Here is a 16,251-nt window from a genome sequence, read left to right on the forward strand (position 1 = left end):
CTTTTTTTACCTTTTATATGTTCTTATCATCAAAGAACCTCTTTTTCTTTTTTTTCTCTCTCTTTCTGTTTTTTTTCACAATTTCATGTATATTTATACGTGTGACAACTCAATAAAAATGTTAATTACAAAATAATACAAATCTAAATTGCAATGCATTTACAAATATATGTAAAAATATATGTTAAAATTACTTTGTTTATATGTTAAAAAAATCTGAAGAACATATTAAAAAAAAAATATTTTTAAAAATATATTTTTTTCAAATATATTCTTCAGATTTCAAATATATTTTTCTTCCATATGGGTAGGGCGGTCAGAAAGCGGTTAATATCCAAAACTGAAAGGGTTTATTCCCTGTGTTAGGATAGCAGGATGAATGTTGAGAATCCTTTCTTTGGCCATTGGGCCAATTGTACATCCCGACATGGATATATAATAAGATGTTTAACCTGAGCAGCTGTATGTAGGTTGGGTGAAATGGCTCTATGATATTAGGTGTAACCTTTATTATTTTATTATTATTATACAGGATTTATGGCGCCAACAGTTTGCTCAGCGCTTTACAATATAACGGGAGACAATACAGTTCAATACAAGAGGGTTAGGAGAGCCCTGATCCTTGGAGCTTACAATCTAAGAGGTAACCTTGCTATAAATCAGCTGAAAATCCTAAAATGAAATAAATGTCTGAACATTCTCACAACTTCATTGTCCTTCTAAACTGTTAATCAGCTGCTTGTTGGTCTTCTTTAGAACCTCGAGTAGCTTGCTCTTGCCATCGTCTCCCCAACCTCTGGCAATCCTGAATAACTCTCTCATCTTGTTCTGGGACGTCTTCTCACAACTCACGATATCACGCTGTTCATTGGTCAGAAGGTTTTTGAGTTTATCCAGAACTTCTTTTACATTGACCACATTTTGGACCAGCTTTTCATAATGTTTATCTACAAAGTGCTCTGAGGAGGAACCTGCAAGTACGAAAATATATTGTTACACCATGTATTGTCCGCTCTTCCTTCTTCTGGATCTGTGATTGTACGTTAATCTAAGATGTTATGCTATGTTTCCCAGTATTCCTTTTTCTATTCCTGTTTGGTTACACAGTTAGGCCCCATGTACACGGGACGTTTCTGAACGTTGGAAACTGACTGCTGGAAAACGCTGGTTAAACGTCTCTTTAGCTGCAATTGCATAACGCGTTTACGTTTAGAAGCGTTTTTTAAAGATGAGCACACGAAAACCTTCCAGATGCCCAGAAGGCACTGCAAAGCGTTAAATTATGAACTATTTCAGACTGTTTCAGAGGAATGCAGAGAGTAGACGCAGAGACAGCAGTATGTGTTGAGATTAGCTGAGGTGTGAGTTGCTCATTAATATTTCTTTTGTTTCCAAGGGTGGGAAAAGTGTCTGGTGGAGGGAGTCATTAAGGCCACCTGGCATGGGGTCTGCATGAGGAATTTCAGGTGTGAATTGGTCATTAACATATCTTTTGTTTCCAAGGGTGGGAGAGGTCTGAGGTGTGAAAATTTCTAAGGGTGGGAGAGGTCTGAGGTGTGAAAATTTCCAAGGGTGGGAGAGGTCTGAGGTGTGAAAATTTCCAAGGGTGGGAGAGGTCTGAGGTGTGAATGGTCATTAACCTAGCTTTTGCTTCCAAGGGTTGGAGAGGTCTGAGGTGTGAATGGTCATTAACCTAGCTTTTGTTTCCAAGGGTGGGAGAGGTCTGAGGTGTGAATGGTCATTAACCTAGCTTTTGTTTCCAAGGGTGGGAGAGGTCTGAGGTGTGAATGGTCATTAACCTCTTTTGTTTCCAAGGGTGGGATAGGTCTGAGGTGTGAATGGTCATTAACCTCTCTTTTGTTTCCAAGGGTGGGAGAGGTCTGAGGTGTGAATGTTCATTAACATATCTTTTGTTTCCAAGGGTGGGAGAGGTCTGAGGTATGAATGGTCATTAACCTCTCTTTTGTTTCCAAGGGTGGGAGAGGTCTGAGGTGTGAATGGTCATTAACCTCTCTTTTGTTTCCAAGGGTGGGAGAGGTCTGAGGTGTGAATTGGTCATTACAATGTGTGACCAGCTTGGTAGGAACATCCTGTGTTCAGTGTTTTGTCCATCTGAGTACCTTGAAAACACTTTGCATGCATTCTTCATGATGAAAAAAGGCTCCGGACAGCATCGGGAACTGGAAGAGTTAAAAAAAAAAAATCAAACACAAACGCTTATAAACGCGATTTGCCGCATTTAGCCGCGTTTACGTTTGAAACGCTGATAAAATCGACGTCTGAAAGCAAGTTTGTTGCGTTCAAAAAAACGACTGCAAACTCAACTGCCTGTAAACGAAGATGTGTACACGGACACTTAGGAGGACATTAGGGAGGGTTCAGGGGCTGCTGAAAAAAACACAGAACAGCTCCTAAATGTGAGTTTATCAGCTGCAGTGTACATGAGCCCTAAGTCAGGTTGAAAAAAAGACACAAGTCCATCTATTTCAACCGACAACAAAAAAAAAATATAGGAAACCTCCATACAGCATATAATATCCACAGTTGATCTGGAGGAAGGCAACCCCCCCGCCATAATACAGTACATGGTCTCAGGGCCATATGTGCCAACTGGCTGACATGGGGAAGCCGGATCACATGACTATACTGGAGCAGCCTGAAAATAGGTAAGTACTGTATATACACCTTTCTTATACAGGTTAGTCAGCAAGTGTTTAGAGGGGGAAGGGAACATTTTTAAGGGCCGGTTCACACTATAGAAATGCAGTCCAGATGCGTTCCCGGATGCGCGTTTTTGACGCGTTCCAGTGGTTTTTTTATGCATTTCAGTTCATTTTTTCCCCTCTCTTGTTCTTCAATTTAAATAGGGACATGTGCATTCCAGTACATTTTTTATGCATTCCAGTAAACTCCGCTGCGTTTTTTTTATGCGTTTTACCGCATTCCAGTACAGTTTGGGGCAGAAAAAATGCCACCCGTTTGACTTTTTTTCTGCAACCGGAACTGCAAGCGCTGATGTGAACTATGACACTGATAACCTTATAACCTTCTTTCTGTGCATTTTGGATGCAGAAAAAAAAGTAACTGAAACGCATGGAGTGTGAACCGGCCCTGAGGGCTGGTTCACACTATAGAAACACAGTCCAGATGCGTTTCTGCATGCGCGTTTTTGATGCGTTTCAGTGCTGTTTTTTATGCATTGCAATTAATTTTTTCCACTCTCTTTTTCTTCAATTTAAATAGGGGCATGTGCATTCCAGTGCGTTTTTGATGCATTCCCATACATTCTGTTGCATTTTTTATGTGTTTTACTACATTCCAGGACAGTTCTGGGCAGAAAAAATGCCACCCGTTCTACTGTTTTTTCTGCAACCGGAACTACCAGCACTGATGTGAACTATGACACTGACAACCATATAACCTTCTTTCTGTGCATTTTGGATGAAGAAAAAAAAGCAACTGAAATGCATGGAGTGTGAACTGGGCCTAAGACTAGTTAGGTGTGGGCTGGAATTCTACTTTAAAAAAAAGAGTCAAATAATGCATTGACTGGATAAATGTTACAGTAACCGGTTTCACATACCTGCATTGCTGACAGACGCACAGGCTTTTAATTGCATTTCTCTTAATTCCCCTAAAAAAATAATAGACACGGTAGACATATACACAACAGTGCAATCGCTTTAGAAAGCTGTATATTTCATTTTTAAATGTGTATGCATGTTAAAATATGATAAAATATACAGTAAATAGTTAAATTATTTATCTAATCCCCGGCTGATGTTGAATGTTCGCCCCTCACACAGAAATGATCGGTCTAACAATGGAGTGTTCGCCCCTCACACAGAAATGATCGGTCTAACAATGGAATGTTCGTCCCTCACACAGAAATGATCGGTCTAACAATGGAATGTTCGGTGTAACACTGAGAGACAGAATACAACAACAAATTCAGCAGAAATGCGTCTAACAAATGATGACTGATCTGCATGTTCATGAGGGAAAGAAGGATTTGATCCCCTATCATTCAGCAGGATTTCTGGCTCCCAGGTGTCTCTCATACAGGTAACAAGCTGAGATTAGAAGCAGTCTCTTAAAGGGAGTGCTGCTAATCTCATTGTGTTACCTGTATAATAGACACCTGTCCACAGGAGCCATCAAACCATCAGATTCCAAACTCTCCACCATGGCAAAGACCAAAGAGCTGTCCAAGGATGTCAGGGACAAGATGGTAGACCTACACAAGGCTGGACTGGGCTACCAAACTATGGCCAAGCAGCTTGGTGAGAAGGTGACAACAGTTGGTGCAATCATTCACAAATGGAAGAAACACAAAACAAGTGTCAGTCTCCCTAGGTCTGGTGCACCATGCAAGATCTCACCTCGTGGAGTGTCAATGATCATGAGAACAGTGAGGAATCATCCCAGAACTACACGTGAGGATCTTGTCAATGATCTCCAGGCAGCTGGGACCACAGTCACCAAGAAAACAATTGGTAACACACTACGCCGACAAGGACTGAAATCCTGCAGTGCCCGCAAGGTCCCTCTGCTCAAGAAAGCACATGTCCAGGCCCGTTTGAAGTCTGCCACTGAACATCTGAATGATGCAGAGGAGGACTGGTGGGAAGTGTTGTGGTCAGAGGAGACCAAAATCCAGCTCTTTGGCATCAACTCAACTCGCCGTGTTTGGAGGAGGAAGAATGCTGCCTATGACCCCAAGAACACCATCCCAACTGTGAAACATGGTGGTGGAAACATTCTGCTTTGGGGGTGTTTTTCTGTTAAGGGGACAGAACAACTGCACCGCATCAAAGGGACGATGGACGGGGCAATGTACCATCAAATCTTGGGTGAGAACCTTCTTTCCTCAGCCAGGGCATTGAAAATGGGTCGTGGATGGGTGTTCCAGCATGACAATGACCCAAAACACACGGCCAAGGCAACAAAGGAGCGGCTCAAGAAGAAGCACATTAAGGTCCTGGAGTGGCCTAGCCAGTCTCCAGACCTTCATCCGATTGAAAATCTGTGGAGGGAGCTGAGAGTTCGAGTTGCCAAACGTCAGTCACCAAACCTTAATGACTTGGAGAGGATCTGCCAAGAGGAGTGGGCCAAAATCCCTCCTGAGATGTGTGGGAACCTGGGGGCCAACTCCAGGAAACGTCTGACCTCTGTGATTGCCAACAAGGGATTGGCCACCAAGTACTAAGTCATGTTTTGATCGGCTTCTGCTGTGACTAATCACAGCAGAAGCAGCGTGCCCCCTGCACAAGGAAGTGCAAAATTGCGTATATATATACTGGATTGTGTATAAACCCCCCCTGGTACAACGTAAGGACCTAGCGGCAAAAGGGTTAATGAGTACAAATGACCTAACTTGAGTAAAAATGTCACATTTCATTTAACTAGTATTTTTTTTTTCTTACCTTCTGTGACTTCACTTTCCCAAAGCGAAGTGTCACTTTCCTTCAGTGACAAGACAAGTTCTTTTGCATTTCTATCCACAATAACCTCAACAAAGGGTAAATCTTCAGTTTCATAATTAGTCTTAAGCTGTAGAAGCTACAAAAACATGGAATAAAGATCAATTATAATTTAAATTCACATCTATTTTGAACATATTTAGGACTGAGGGCATGCAAAATATTGTCTGCAACGGCATTGATAGAAATATTGGTGTAGTCCTATTTTACCCCCTCTGAAGGCCATTGGTGTGTTGTGGCGCCCCCTGTGTGGTATTGGGGAGCAGAGCCTTCCCTTTATCTGTGAGGACAGGACGGGATATCTGATAAGTGCCTCTTCTCAGTTGGGTCTTGTGGATAACAAGTGTGGCCCCAATTGGGAAAATCTGTCATCTACCATAGAGAATAATCCACACCGTATTGTATCTATAACGCCATATATTGGATGGTAAGGTGAAGAAAAATCCAAGGAACCATCACAATTTATATATTCCCCAAACAGGACCATGAATACATTGTACAGTCCTCATAGCAGGTCCCAGTGAGGGGATGAAGTATGAACCTAGAGTACAGACCATGTCCATAGAGATCACTCTCCTCCATCTCTATGTCCATGTGCTCTTCTAAAGGACTTACCCAATAATACCTGCAATAGGTAGGTCACCCCTGATGACCTCATCACAAAGTACAGAGTTCATGGCAGACATATCACATCATTACAATGGTATTCCTAGTCAACTCAATTTATATAATTACGGTAACACATATATTCTGCTTGATTCACTAAAAGAAAACATGCGCATATCAACTTTGTGTACCCCAATGTGACTCAAATATTAACCAGTTCATCTCTCCCCTGTATACACCCTATGGATCAGAGCAATTTTTAGATTTCTGCTACTTTTGTTTAAAAACAATGTTACTTTGTGTTTCTCTATCTCCTATCTGATTAATGTTTATAAACAATGTTACTTTGTATCTCTATCTCCCGTCTGATCGATGTTTATAAACAATGTTACTTTGTATCTCTATCTCCCGTCTGATCGATGGTTATAAACAATGTTACTTTGTATCTCTCGTCTGATCGATGTTTATAAACAATGTTACTTTGTATCTCTCGTCTGATCGATGTTTATAAACAATGTTACTTTGTATCTCTCGTCTGATCGATGTTTATAAACAATGTTACTTTGTATCTCTCTATCTCTAATCTGATTGATGTTTGTAAACAATGTTACTTTGTATCTCTCGTCTGATCGATGTTTATAAAAAAATGTTACTTTGCATCTCTATCTCCTATCTGATCAATGTTTACAAACAATGTTACTTTGTATATCTATCTCCTATCTGAACAATGTTACTTTGTATCTCTTTATCTCTAATCTGATTGATGTTTGTAAACAATGTTACTTTGTATCTCTCGTCTGATCGATGTTTACAAACAATGTTACTTTGTATATCTATCTCCTATCTGAACAATGTTTATAAACAATGTTACTTTGTATCTCTTTATCTCTAATCTGATTGATGTTTGTAAACAATGTTACTTTGTATCTCTCGTCTGATCGATGTTTACAAACAATGTTACTTTGTATATCTATCTCCTATCTGAACAATGTTTATAAACAATGTTACTTTGTATCTCTTTATCTCTAATCTGATTGATGTTTGTAAACAATGTTACTTTGTAAGCTCTCGTCTGATCGATGTTTATAAACAATTGAGAAAGTTTATCACAAACATGAAAAAGGAGGGGGTAAATTTCCCATCCATGGAAGAAATTCAGGACATAATTACGGATGAGTGGAACCAAGCGGATAACAGAATCTCTTTTAAGAATCGGTTCGCAGGTGGAGAGAATTAAGAGTTTGGAGGAGCCTCTGGTGGTGGACGCAGCAGTTATGCACCTCGCTAGGCACATAACCCTTCCTCTAGATGATGCAGTGACACTCAGGGACATGTTGGATAGACGAGTGGATGTGGATCTTAAAAAGATTTACACACTTGCTGGAGGGCCATAGCTTTGGCAGCTATTTAGAAGGCCATGCAGTCCTGGGTTCAGAAGTCAGAAGTGGCAATGGGAAGTGACCTGAGCAAAGCCGAGGTCTTGGCCTCCTTTGCTAATTTGAAGCCAACAGCTTCTTTTTATGGTGGAGGTATCCATTAACTTAACCCCCCTGGCGGTATTCCCGAGTGTAGCTCGGGGTAAAGTTTCAGTACCAAAAGCGGTAACCCTGAGCTACACTCGGGCGTACCATGCGGTGCTGCTTCGGCATCTGTTCTTCACTTACCTTGTCCTGCGCTCCCGCGATGTCCCTCCTGCAGTGTCCCCAGCAATGTCCTCCGGCCGATGCCGGCATCTGTCATCTGGGTTCCGTTCCCTGCGACGTCGGGACGTACGGGGATGGAACTGGCGGGAAATTTGAAAATGACAAAAAGTGACATTCACTCAATACACTAAAATAGTATAACATTCCTGTATCAAACCATTTCACATACATTGTGTCCCGAGTGCTTTGTCCGGCGCCCTGCCTGCATTTTTACCGCCCTTTCTGCCTGGAAACTGAGAAACGTCCATGGCGTCCAAAAAGCGTCCCTTTAGGTCAGACTTAATGCAGTGACAGGCAGAAGAGCCCTATGGCTGAGGACCTGGGTGGCGGACCCAGCCTCCAAACAAGGATGGTGTAAGATACCATTTGAGGGGCAATCCTTGTTTGGAAGTAAATTAGACACTGCCATCACAAAAGCCACAGGGGGGAAGTTGGGATGTATTCCCCAGGATCAGAGGCTCCTGCACAGAAGAGGCGTAGCTTACAAAAATTTGCCAAGGACCAGAGGTAGAGACTCTAAGTCTTTCAGGCCAGGAAAAGAATTTCATCATCAATGGTCCAACACGGTTGCGAACCTCAAGTCAAAGAGGCCAACTTTGTCTCTTGGACAGGAGTCCCAGAAGTCTTTTGGACTATCTACCAGCTCACGATTGTCGCGTAGGAGCCAGATTATTCAAGTTCCGTCAGGTGTGGGCACAAGCAGTAAACGAGCATTGGGTAATTTCCATCATCCGGTTCGGCCATGCTTGGAAGTTCCTGAGGCATCCCCGCAGAATCTTTGTCCTTTGGCAAGAAAAAAGCAAGATGTTTTACGGAAATACATAGAAACCCTCCTCAACCAGGAAGTGATAGTTGCAGTACCCCGGCAAGAACGTTTTTCTGGAATCTACTCACCTCTATTCCTAGTATGGAAAAATTCGGGAGTGTGGAGACCAGTGATAGACCTCAGGAGGCTCAACATGTATTTCAAGAAAATCAGATTCAAAATGGAATCTCTTCAGACAATTCTGAAAATCATTCAGCCAGGGGATTGGCTTCTATCAGTGGACTTCAAAGATGTGTATTTCCATGTACCAGTAGCTCCAGTCTGCCAGAAAGTTCTACGGTTTGTGGAAGGGCAGCTCCACCTCCAGTTTGTATTCCTACCCTTTAAGCCGACCACATCACCCAGAGTATTCTCAAAGATTTTTCTGGCCCTAGTGGAGTGCCTGAGGTTGCAGGGAGTGTGAATATATCACTACTTGAACGACATTCTGCTCTTGATTTAAGACAGAGACGCTTCTGTCACACTGGAGGTTAACCATGGAGACATAGAAAACTTTGGATGGTAAAACAACCGGGAGATCATATCCCCCTTATGTATTATACATGGAGATCATATCCCCCCCTTATGTATTATACATGGAGATCATATCCCCCTTATGTATTATACATGGAGATCATATCCCCCCCTTATGTATTATACATGGAGATCATATCCCCCCTTATGTATTATACATGGTGATCATATCCCCCCTTATGTATTATACATGGAGATCATATCCCCCCCTTATGTATTATACATGGAGATCATATCCCCCTTATGTATTATACATGGTGATCATATCCCCCCTTATGTATTATACATGGAGATCATATCCCCCCTTATGTATTATACATGGAGATCATATCCCCCCTTATGTATTATACATGGAGATCATATCCCCCCCTTATGTATTATACATGGAGATCATATCCCCCCTTATGTATTATACATGGAGATTATATCCCCCCCTTATGTATTATACATGGAGATCATATCCCCCCTTATGTATTATACATGGAGATCATATCCCCCCTTATGTATTATACATGGAGATCATATCCCCCCTTATGTATTATACATGGAGATCATATCCCCCCTTATGTATTATACATGGAGATCATATCCCCCCCTTATGTATTATACATGGAGATCATATCCCCCTTATGTATTATACATGGAGATCATATCCCCCCTTATGTATTATACATGGAGATCATATCTCCCCTTATGTATTATACATGGAGATCATATCCCCCTTATGTATTATACATGGAGATCATATCCCCCCTTATGTATTATACATGGAGATCATATCCCCCCTTATGTATTATACATGGAGATCATATCCCCCCCTTATGTATTATACATGGAGATCATATCCCCCCCTTATGTATTATACATGGAGATCATATCCCCCTTATGTATTATACATGGAGATCATATCCCCCCCTTATGTATTATACATGGAGATCATATCCCCCCCTTATGTATTATACATGGAGATCATATCCCCCTTATGTATTATACATGGAGATCATATCCCCCTTATGTATTATACATGGAGATCATATCCCCCCTTATGTATTATACATGGAGATCATATCCCCCCTTATGTATTATACATGGAGATCATATCCCCCCTTATGTATTATACATGGAGATCATATCTCCCCTTATGTATTATACATGGAGATCATATCCCCCTTATGTATTATACATGGAGATCATATCCCCCCTTATGTATTATACATGGAGATCATATCCCCCCTTATGTATTATACATGGAGATCATATCCCCCCCTTATGTATTATACATGGAGATCATATCCCCCCCTTATGTATTATACATGGAGATCATATCCCCCTTATGTATTATACATGGAGATCATATCCCCCCTTATGTATTATACATGGAGATCATATCCCCCCTTATGTATTATACATGGAGATCATATCCCCCCTTATGTATTATACATGGAGATCATATCCCCCTTATGTATTATACATGGAGATCATATCCCCCCCTTGTGTATTATACATGGAGATCATATCCCCCCCTTGTGTATTATACATGGAGATCATATCCCCCCCTTGTGTATTATACATGGAGATCATATCCCCCCCTTGTGTATTATACATGGAGATCATATCCCCCCCTTATGTATTATACATGGAGATCATATCCCCCCCTTATGTATTATACATGGAGATCATATCCCCCCCTTATGTATTATACATGGAGATCATATCCCCCCCTTATGTATTATACATGGAGATCATGTCCCCCCTTATGTATTATACATGGAGATCATATCCCCCCTTATGTATTATACATGGTGATCATATCCCCCCTTATGTATTATACATGGAGATCATATCCCCCCTTATGTATTATACATGGTGATAATACCCCCCCTTATGTATTATACATGGAGATCATATCCCCCTTATGTATTGTATCTCCTCCATGCCTCTTATCAGTTTAGTTGCCCTTCTCTGTACTTCCTCCAGTTCCCCAATGTTCTTTTTGTGAATTGGAGCCCAAAACTGAACTGCATATTCCAGATGAGGTCTTACTAATGATTTTTACGGGGGGGTGATATCTCTTTCTCTGGAGTCTATACCTCTACTAATACAAGAGAGTATTTTGCTCGATTTAGAACCCGCAGCTTGGCATTGCTGCGATTAAGCTTGTGATCTACCAGAACCCCCAGATCCTTCTCCACCACTGACCACCCCAGATCCTTCTCCACCATTGACCACCCCAGATCCTTCTCCACCATTGACCCCTCCAGATCCTTCTTCACCATTGACCCCCCCAGATCCTTCTCCACCATTGACCCTTTCCCCCCGTTGTACCCCCCCTAGTATGTATGATGCATATTCTTGGTCCCCGAGTGCAGAACCTTACATTTATCAACATTAAACCTCATTGACCCCATAGTCCCCCAATCACACAGAGCATTGAGGTCGGCTTGTAAGTTGGAGACATCCTGGAAGGATGTTATTCCCCGGCACAGCTTGGCGTCATCTGCAAAGACTGAAATGGGATTTATAATCCCCGACCCGATATTGTTTATAAATACATTAAAAAGTAATTGTCCCAACACTGAACCTTGGGGTACCCCACTAATAACACTGAACCTTGGGGTACCCCACTAATGACACTGAACCTTGGGTACACCACTGACAACACTGAACCTTGGGGTACAGCACTGACACCCCTGGACCATTCAGAGTATGAATCATCATTAACCACTACTCTTTGAATACCATCTTTTAACCAGTTTTCTATCCATTTACATTCAGATTTTTTCCAGCCTGTAGACTTTACCTTACACATTAGCCGTGTGTCAAACACTTTTGCAAAATCCAAGTATACCACGTCCACAGCCACCCCTTTGTCCAAGTATACCACGTCCACCGCACCCCTCTGTCCGAGTATACAATGTCCACTGCCACCCCTCTTTCTAAGTATACCACGTCCACCGCCACCACTGTGTCCAAGTATGCCATGTCCACCGCCACCCCTCTGTCCTAGTATACTACGTCCACAGCCACCCCTCTGTCCAAGTATACCACGTCCACCGCCACCCCTCTGTCCAAGTATACCACATCTACAGCAACCCCTCTGTCCAAGTATACCACGTCCACCGCCACCCCTCTGTCCAAGTATACCACATCTACAGCAACCCCTCTGTCCAAGTATACCACGTCCACCGCCACCCCTCTGTCCAAGTATACCACGTCCACCCCCACCCCTCTGTCCAAGTACACCACGTCCACCCCCACCCCTCCGTCCAAGTATACCACATCCACCCCCACCCCTCTGTCCAAGTACACCACGTCCACCCCCACCCCTCTGTCCAAGTATACCACATCCACAGCCACCCCTCTGTCCAAGTATACCATGTCCACAGTCACCCCTCTGTCCAAGTATACTACGTCCACCGCCATCCCTCTGTCCAAGTACACCACGTCCACCCCCACCCCTCTGTCCAAGTATACCACGTCCACAGTCACCCCTCTGTCCCAGTATACTACGTCCACCGCCACCCCTCTTTCCAAGGTTTTGCTCACCTCCTCAGAAAAAGAAATCAGATTTGTTCGACAACTTCTGTCTTTCATGAATCCATGCTGTCTGTTGCTTACAATATTTTTTTTCCAGCAAGAACTCCTCTCTGTGTCTTTTATTAAACTCTCCAGTATCTTCCCAACTATAGAAGTTACACTAACAGGTCTGTAATTACTTGGGAAAGATTTTGACCCCTTTATAAATATTGGCCCCACATTGGCCTTACGCCAATCCAGTGGTACTATGCCAGTCATTAAAGAGTCCCTAAAAATGAGAAACAATGTCTGTGAGATGACAGAGCTGAATTCTTTAAGGCCCCGGTGGGTGTCTGCCATCCGGTCCACGGGCTTTATTCACCTTTATTCTACTCTATAATATTTCTGGATCAAATCAATTGTGAGCCAATATGGATCATCTGGAGCTGTGTCAGTACCACCCCCATTATGGACAAGAGCCCCCAATGCTCCTTTGTATACACAGAGCTGAAGAAGGGATTTCATACATTGTCCTTCTCTTTGTCCCCAGTCACCCCCTCTAGATGGTTCTGTAAAGGGCCTACATGCTGGGACCGGACCTTTCTACTATTCATATATTGGAAGAATTTTTGGGGGTTGGTCCTGATATCTTTTGCAGTCTGTTGTTCGTTTTCAGTTTGTTTTCCTTTTTGCATAGTCTGTTCTATTCTTTGTAATGTGTAAACAATGATCGCGTTCCTTCATTTTTATATTTATTAAAAGCTCTTTTCTTATTATCTATAGCTTTTGTAACTTTGGCCGCAAGCCACATAGGTTTGATTTTTAGCCTTTTATACTTGTTACCCATGGGAATATATTTTTTCAGTGTGTTCACTTACAGTCTTTTTGATCATCGTAAGTATTTGAATTCAATTTTCCATTATGCTTCGCTGAGCACCTGGGCTCATTCATACATTGATCTGTATTGCTGAAGATCTATTTTAAGCCCTTCCCACTCTATCAAAAATGTAGTAATTTATTTTGTGTAGACATGTTTCAAGCTACAGTTGTAAGAAAAAGTATGTGAACCCCTTGGGATTACGTGGAGTTTTGCATGAATTGGGCATAAAATGTGCTCTGAACGTCATCTAAGTCACAACAATGGCTTCCAGAGTTTATCAAGACATTTTGCAGGAAAACGTACGACCATCTGTCCGCCAACTGAAGCTCCGCAGAGGATGGGTGATGCAACAGGACAATGACCCAAAGCACACAAGTAATTCAACAAAACAATGGCTGCAACAGCACAGAATACGCCTTCTGGAGTGGCCCAGTCAGAGTCCTGACCTCAACCCGATTGAAATGCTGTGGCATGACCTTAAGAGAGCGATTCACACCAGACATCCCAAGAATATTGCTACACTGAAACAGTTTTGTGAAGAGGAGTGGTCCAAAATGACTCCAGATCGTTGTGCAGGTCTGATCTGCAACTACAGGAAACGTTTGGTTGAGGTTATTGCTGCCAAAGGAGGGTCAACCAGTTATTAAGTCCAAAGGTTCACATACTTTTTCCTCCCTGCACTGTGAATGTTTACATGTTATGTGCAATTAAACCATGGCAACATCTAATGTTTGTGTAGTATTATGTTCAGCAGACTGTGTTCTTCTATTGTTGTGACTTAGATGACGTTCAGAGCACATTTTATGCCCAATTCATGCAAAACTCCACGGAATCCCAAGGGGTTCACATACTTCTTCTTGCAACTGTATATGAATACAAACCATAACCACCTCCTAAAAGCGTCAGTGTAGCAAATTAAATGACCATCAATTAAAAAAAAAAACGGAATCATTTTATCTTTATAAATTCATTGTTCAAAAAAAATCACAAACCTATTTAAGTAAACTGTGTCTAGGTACAATATGCAGTTTTACCTTGGGGGATATTTTTCCATTGGGGTGAACTTTGACAGTATAATCTGTTTTCGTATATAATCTACTCTTCATTACATGAGGTTTTTCCATGTCCTTGAATCCATGAGTTTGCTTCCGCTTATGAAGTTTCTGAGGAAGAGGAGGAAGAGGAATAGAAGGATTAATAGGAGAGAGAGAGAATGAATATAACTCTGTCCCCAATTACATCACCAATCTGATTTCCAAATATCACCCAAACCGTCCTCTCCTCTCCTCCCACGACCTCCCGCTCTCTAGCTCCCTTGTCTCCTCCTCCCATGCTCATCTGCAGGACTTCTCCAGAGTTTCCCCCATCCTCTAGAATTCTCTACCCCAATATATCTGACCACAGGGGCGGACTGACAACTCATGGGGCCCCAGGGCAATAGGGTATCATGGGGCCCCTGTGTCCTTGCCCACACTAAAACTACACCCAAAAAGCCTATGAAAGGTACCAGGGGCATCTCATGGGGCCCCCTACTAACCCCAGGCCCTCGGGCAGTGCCCGAGTGCTCAAATCGTCAGTCCGCCCCTGTCTGACCATCACCAACTCTACCCACTTTAGGCGATCTCTGAAAACCAATCTCTTCAGGGAAGCCTATCCCGCCTTCAGCTAATAACAGAATCTTCTACTCCTCCTACCAGTCCATCCTCCACAGTTATTACCTTTTGTACCACCAGCCCCTCCCTCTTAGATTGTAAGCTCCTAGGATCAGGGCCCTCCTAACCTTCTTGTATTGAACTTTCTTGTTGCTGTATTGTCTCCCTTTATATTGTAAAGTGCTGAGCAAACTGTTGGTGCCATAAATCCTGTATAATAATAGGAGGAAAAGTATGAAAAGGTTTAGAAAGAGAAGGATTGGAGGAGGAGGAGGGCAAGAAGACTGGGAAGAGCAGATAGAGGATTAGAAAAAACAGATGGAGAAGGAGGATGAGTAAGAGGAGGGCAAGGGAGAAGAAAAGGAGGATGAGGAAGATAAAGAACCCCCTGCTACTGACATGCATCTCTCGTAAACCAAAAACAACAAAAAAATTGTGGCGCTCAGAGTCCAAGCAATATTAAGGGACTTCAGACTCCAAGGGGTTTATTTACTAAAGCTGGAGAGTCCAAAATCAGACTCCCTTCTGCATAGAAACCAATCAGCTTCCAGGTTTCATTGCCAAAGCTTCATTGAACAAGCTGAGGTTAGAAGCTGATTGGTTTCTATGCAGAAGGGAGTCTGATTTTGGACTCTCCAGCTTTAGTAAATAAACCCTGAAGTGTCCAAAGGGTAATCAGCTCATAGTCCTTATATATAAATGAAGAATCAATCCAAGCAGAAAGCAGCCAGCTTGTCAGATAGAAGATTATCTTTCATAAGATCACCCTTGTAAACCATTGACATACTGTATATCTCCCCCTGATCACCTGCCCCTTGTGTTCACACAAATCCTACTTCAGCCAACTTGACCGTTTTTTTCCATTTACATAAATCCTTCCCCAACTACCTTGTCCACCTTCAAAATGACAAACATTGCTCCACAGCTACCTCAACCTTCCCCCATCGTCCACCGCTGTAATGCCTCTCCAGCCACCTCCTCTGACCCCCATTGACATCTGACATATATCTCTCCTCAGCCACTTCACCACTTCCCCTGATATATCTCTTCTCTGTCACTACCCCTGCTTACA

The 16,251-nt window shown here is 42.4% G+C and overlaps 1 protein-coding gene across 1 annotated transcript in view; it reads right to left on the reverse strand.

The window, feature by feature from the left end:
• Positions 1–256: 256 nt before the first annotated feature.
• The window catches only part of LOC149459445 (NACHT, LRR and PYD domains-containing protein 1b allele 3-like), a 90,350-nt gene continuing 74,355 nt past the window's right edge, over positions 257–16,251 (reverse strand). The window contains exons 6-9 of the mRNA XM_089681098.1: positions 14,562–14,690; positions 5,427–5,562; positions 3,584–3,634; positions 257–971 (exon numbers count right to left, since the gene is read on the reverse strand). Of these exons, the coding sequence (XP_089537224.1) occupies positions 709–971; positions 3,584–3,634; positions 5,427–5,562; positions 14,562–14,690 (579 nt within the window). The 3' untranslated portion in view covers positions 257–708. The remainder of the gene's footprint in view (positions 972–3,583; positions 3,635–5,426; positions 5,563–14,561; positions 14,691–16,251) is intronic.

The sequence above is a fragment of the Staurois parvus genome, unplaced genomic scaffold (assembly GCF_062004578.1).
Source record: "Staurois parvus isolate SC_StPar_1 unplaced genomic scaffold, SC_StPar_1.0 ptg000260l, whole genome shotgun sequence".
In the NCBI taxonomy this organism is placed as follows: Eukaryota; Metazoa; Chordata; class Amphibia; order Anura; family Ranidae; genus Staurois; species Staurois parvus.